This window comes from Callorhinus ursinus, unplaced genomic scaffold (assembly GCF_003265705.2).
Source record: "Callorhinus ursinus isolate GAN/ISIS: 27379988/994484 unplaced genomic scaffold, GSC_fseal_2.0 scaffold20, whole genome shotgun sequence".
NCBI classification, from domain to species: Eukaryota; Metazoa; Chordata; class Mammalia; order Carnivora; family Otariidae; genus Callorhinus; species Callorhinus ursinus.
This window is the reverse complement of record NW_027397082.1, coordinates 24,249,669-24,255,668: the sequence shown is the minus strand read 5'-3', so window position 1 is coordinate 24,255,668 and position 6,000 is coordinate 24,249,669. Positions and strand designations below refer to the sequence as shown.

General features: G+C 38.7%; 1 protein-coding gene across 1 annotated transcript in view; it reads left to right on the top strand.

Moving 5' to 3' along the window:
• Positions 1 to 519: 519 nt before the first annotated feature.
• Positions 520 to 6,000, top strand: part of HELLS (helicase, lymphoid specific) — a 38,887-nt gene continuing 33,406 nt past the window's right edge. Inside the window, exons 1-2 of the mRNA XM_025881000.2 lie at positions 520 to 677; positions 1,099 to 1,220. Coding sequence (XP_025736785.1) covers positions 647 to 677; positions 1,099 to 1,220 — 153 coding nt within the window. The 5' untranslated portion in view covers positions 520 to 646. The remainder of the gene's footprint in view (positions 678 to 1,098; positions 1,221 to 6,000) is intronic.

Here is a 6,000-nt window from a genome sequence, read left to right as displayed (position 1 = left end):
TCTTACTTTCCTATTTTTCTCTCCTATTTCACACACAACAGAGCTCTCTTCTGGGTCATTTTGGGGAGTTTCCACCCAAAATGTGCACTGTGCACTAAGGATGGTGAGTGAGATTGGCAGTATTTGTCACAGACATCCTCACCTGAATACTCATACATATTTCCTGCCTAAAGGATCATTGGTTGGCAGGATTTAATCAAATCAGCCAGTGTGTGAAGGTGCCTTGCAAATAAGAGCGCTACTAAAGTACTGTGTAGTTCGAACCATCATCCAATACGTGAGGAAATTGGGCCCTCCACAGTGGGCAGACTCACTCGTCTGGTGTTACAGAGCTAGTTAAAAGCTAACTTCTGCGGCAGAACCCAGTCTTCCCAAGATAGACATCTAGGTAATAGCTTATCGTCGCCCAGGTGGGTTCTGAAGAAAACTAAATTGCGCCAAATCTCGCGCCTCCGGGATTCGGGGGCGGGGCGGGGAGCACGAAATATCGCGAGATGACGGCGTTTTCCCGCGAAGTAGAAGCGCGCGTTTTTCTTTGGCCGGGGATTTAGTGAGGAGGCCGGGCAGGCAGTTCCTGTGAGACTTCGGCGCGCGGCGTTGCAGTCTCTGAGAGCCGAGGACTGGGTTCCGGAGTGTGTGTCCAGCCATGCCCGCGCAGCGGTCCGCGAGCAGCGGTGGTGAGTGAGGAGACCCTTCCTCCGGGCGCCGGCGGCGGTGTCCGGGCCGGGGGGGGGGAGGGGGACAGCATGGAGGCTGCAGCCGAGATTGGTGGGTAGAGGTGACTCCGGGCAGAGACTGAGGAAAGGAGGGCAAGAAGCAGTGGAGTGTGAGTGGAGGGCGCCCGGAATTGCACATAAGTGCACGATACAGGAGATTTATACGGGGGGCTGCATTTTCGCGAGCATCCTGACTGGTCATCTGGAGTCTTGGCCACTTGTTGACGTTGTGGAGACCCAGGATCTCTTCAGAGGGCTGATGTAGCGTCCCCGTGGGTCTTAAGCTTTTGCCTCAAATGCATCCGGGAAGACTCTTGAATGTGGGAGTTGAGTAACTGGTAATTTTTTAAAACTGCGGTTTAAAAACCTTTTCCCGTCTTAGGGTCCCTGACTCCAGATATGGTTGAACAACCGGAGCCTGCCGTGATTACCCAAGCCATGCTGGAGGAGGAAGAACAGCTTGAGGCTGCTGGACTGGAGAGGGAGCGGAAGATGATCGAAAAGGTAATTTAGGAATCAAGTTCCTCGTCATTGAAGCCAGTAGTAAGCTGCCTCGGAGTTTTGGTTTGTTCTTTGGTCTGCTTTTTTCATAATCTTTAAAATGGGCTTTGTTATTTATCTATTTGTACAGTTGCTCGCGCTATCTTTGAGGCACCTTTGCTCGTGCTTTGAGTGATGCTTCTGTGAGATGTAGTCTTGGTCTGAGAGTATTTCAAGTTGCTTCTTTAGCTAGATTAATTCTTCCAAAATCGGTAGTGAATTTCTTAGATATTTTAGTGTCATTGACCACCCAAGTGATAAACTTGTTTTCTGTTTTCCTTTTGATTTCTTGGACTAGTGCTAAGTAAGATTGTTTAGATAAAAATGGGGTGTACTTTTTCAGTGATAAGTGGCTTTCTTTTACAGAGTTTATATTTTGTAGATTACTGAAAGCAGTTTTTAACCACTTGAAAATTAAGTTTTTTTTTTTTTAAGATTTTATTTATTTGACAGAGACACAGCAAGAGAGGGAACACAAGCAGGGGGAGTGGGAGAGGGAGAAGCAGGCTTCCCACGGAGCAGAGAGTCCGATGCGGGGCTCGATCCCAGGACCCTGGGACCATGACCTGAGCCGAAGGCAGATGTTAACGACTGAGCCACCCAGGCGCCCGAAAATTCAGTAATTAAGTGTATTTCACTCCCATTAATAAAGCCCCACGTTGCTGCTTCATTATTGCGTGTGCAAGGAGTGATAGCCACTTATGTGCTGCCCACTAAGTGATATTATTCTTGTAATAATTTATTTAGCACTCCCAATATTGTGATGCTGTAGGTACTTTTGGTGTCTCTCCATTTACATATGAGGAAACTGGGGCAGTTGGGGGGGTCACACACCAATGAACTTGAATTTGAACTCTGGCTGTCTTCAGCGTTCTTGTCCTTAACCCTATACCTAAGGAAATAAACGTTAATATTTAATGAACTCCATGCAATTACAAAACTACTTAAATTGGGAAATAATGCACCTCAAAGACAATTAGTGAATCAGTTGGTTCCCTGCTATTTTATATCGACAGAAGTGATTCTTTTGCTAGCACTGTTAACACCACATGAACACCGTTGTGAATGTTGTACATGTATTTACTAATTGGATCCTCAACAAGACTATAAAGTAGATACTGCTTTTCATTATAACTTTTAAACTTACGAGTTTAATTGCTAGTATAAACTATTATTTTATTAAAGCATTCTTTGAAGTAGGTTCTGTTTTCACTTCATTTTACAGATGAGAAAACTGAGGCATGTAGGGAATGTGCAGGGAGGAGGGAATTCCACAGCTTTAAGTGATAGAGCCAAGATTGTAACGTAGGGCATGTGATTCCAGAATTCACACTTTCTAACCACAATGCTGTACTTTCACTCCAGTAATACTAGTTTTGTTATTATTTGTCATCCGTAGTTGACCATAATCAGTTACGGTAATGTTAAGAAATTTTAATAGAATTGGGAAGTTGACCATGAACCACCTTTTTACCTTTCCTCATCGTATAAATTTTCGTAGTACTTTATTTCACAGTATTATCATTACTTGCTTGCTATCATTTTGTTTATTGAGAGGACGTCACTGTTTCGTTTTTGATGGCTGTGCACCTAGCAAATAGGCAATCAGTAAATTGTTTATTGAATTTCAAACTATGGCAAAAGAGTATTTTATAATATATTACATAGCATATATAAGATTACATAAATAAAATAAATGTACTTACTAGCCATATAACCAGATGATATTTATAAAGAGTGAATCCTGGGGCAAGTGTCCAGAATTGAAGCAACTTCAGAGGTTGTAAGAATATCAGCCTTCATTTTGAGGCTTATATCTTCAGTTTTGTGACTCTTGAAGATTGTTGGGTAAGAAAGTACTATTTGAATAAAGATTATAGGTACAATAAGAATACATTTCCAGAATGCATTAATTCAAGGGATGAAACATTTTCACATTTTTCTTTTAAAAGATTTTATTTTTAAGTAATCTTCACCCCCAACGCGGGGTTCGAACTTAACAACCCTGAGATCAAGAGTCACATGTTACACTGACTAAGCCTGTCAGGTGCCCACATTTCCACATTCCAGATCTCTCAAAATTTATAGTACCATAGTATTTGCTGATTAAACTAGGAATCAAAATGACATACTTTAAGTGAAATATTTAAGCTTTTGAACAAATGTTTTGCATTCAGTCCAAAATTTTTTTGGAATTGTTATTGTTGAGGGATAGGTATGGTAAAGCTAGCTTCTCTTTAGCAGTTATTCATCATAGAACTTAAAATAGCAATTTTTTTTAAGATTTATTTATTTTGACAGAGAGAGGAGCAAGCACAAGCAGGGGGAATGGCAGACAGGGGAGAAGCAGGCTCCCCACTGAGCAAGGAGCCTGATGTGAGGCTTGATCCATGACCAGAGCCAAAGGCAGCCGCTTAACCGACTGAACCACCCAGGCACCCCCAAAAAGCAATTTTTAATCCATTTTCAATCCTTCCATGAATAAATTGTATAGCTCTCTTCAGTTCTTACACTAAAACCAGGTTGTGATTTGCCAAAAAGCTAGTAGTATTATGGTCTATTATTATATTGCTTTTTCATGTATAGGTATTGAAAGAGTTTGATTAATTTTCACACTTTTCACTTATAAGTTGTTCCTTACTTGACCATGGGGAAAATTCTAAGAATTAGTCTCTCCCTACATGTCTTTGGAGGCCAAAAAATTCATGGTACAAAAATAAAGATTCCTTTTCTTTTGGGAGAATACAGTATTTATGGGCATATATTTAGAAGTACTTAAGAGCTTGCTTAAGATTCTTAATGAGAAGAATACAATCTCCTACTTTGCTTTAGGAGATTGTAAGCTTTGTAAAGTAGAGAATGGCTTTGACATTGACTTGCTACAGTTACTTTCGTTGGCTTTTCACCTGCATTTCCTTTTGAAAGAAGTCATTGTTAGTCTAGAAGACTTAAGAGTAGCATTAATGTGTATATAGTGGGGGAGGGGAAAGGTAAGAGTTGCGGTAAGTGTTAGGTAAAAGGAAAATAGTTCATATTTTGTGGAGTGAAGTGTAACTCCACGCCCCACTCCCAAATCTGGTGTTGGTATTGGGAGAGATAATGAAGTAGACAGTGGGGAATTGATGCCGCTGGTATCCATTGGCATACTCTTTAATTCTAGTTATCAAAAGATTCTTCCTGCCAGGCATTCAGTGCTTTCCACAGACAGAGCTGCAATTTACCTTAATACAACAAATAAATTTGCTAAGAAACAATAGTGGTAGATAAGGCTTATTACAAAATTATTTTGAAATACGGAAGGTTGGTGTTAAAGGTTAATAATTGATTTAGTTTCCTAATTATATTACTTATATATTAGTGTAACATATTATCTTTAATCTTTAATTACTTAAAAAATGTGTGCTAAATTATTCTGAACAGGATTTAAGGTAGCAGATCTATCTAAATTAAGCCCAGAATATTTTAACTGAAATTTAAAACAAATTTTAAAAGTTAAGGATTTTTTCAGGGGCACCTGTCTGGCTCAGCTGGTGGACCATGCGACACTTGATCTCAGGTTTGTGAGTTCGAGCCCCATGTTGGGTGTAGAGATTACTTAAAAATAAAATCTTTATGAAAATTTTTTTTTCAAATTCTAAATAATTTCATCTTTCAGTTTGTAATCTATTTCATTCATTGATTATGGTAATCACAGTAACATTGGTAATGGTAAAAGAAACGCTGTCTTAAAAGAATTGAAAATAGTTTTTTAAGAGGTCAACAGTTTATCTGCATGGACAGGATTGTTTTACGGTTTTTTTTTAAATATTTAGTTCTAAAATGTGTATTTCCATTGGATTTATTTTTAGGTATTGTCATTGCTTTTGTAATAGAAAAATTTATTTTGAAAGAAAAGCTGGAGAGATGATAGAACATCTAGGAAATACAAGCCAATATACATACAGTGGTGTCTGAATTACGGGGTCAAGCCTTAAACATTAAACATTTAAAGTTAATTAGGTTATGCTAACTCAGTCTCTGTGTGCGAACCCTCATGCACACACACTTTGTCTCAGGAGTAGAATTGCTGGTTGGTAAGGTTTATGTGTATTTGGCTTTGATAGGTGAATTCAACTCTTGATTCACTTCAGTGCACTTAGTGTGTTGTGGGTTTTTTTGTTTTAAAATTCAGATTATACTGAGTTGACATATTATGAACTGGATTGTGCCTGTTTAGGTAAATAAAGTTTTATTGGAACATAGCCTTGCCCATTTGTTTATATATAGTCTATTACTGCTCTTGTACAAAAAGGCAGAATTGAGTGTTTATAAGCCGTATGCTCAATATTTAAATATTTACCCTTTGGTCCTTTACAGAAAAAATTTGTGGACCACTGAACTATACTGTTTATTTTTGTTTTTCATCTTGTGCCCTCTGGTATTTTTCAAAATATTTTACTTTGTCATTGTGAACTGGGAGAGGATTCCTCCTCAGCCACTAGCCTCTTGTAGACTTAGCAATCACTTAATAAATAAATGGTGTGTGAAAGTAATATAGAAAGCAGGCTTGTAATTTGAAGGTGTACAGAAGTGAAAGATAGAGCTAAGAATAGGAATAAAACAAGCCTAAAAAGAAGGGCAAAACTCCGGGGGACACAGTGCTGAGAGGAAGAAGCTTATAATAAATCATAAGTAGATTAAGCATATTGAAATATTTTGACAATGCAGTTTTTGTTTTATTTTTTTTTTGTTTTCTAAAGTAATC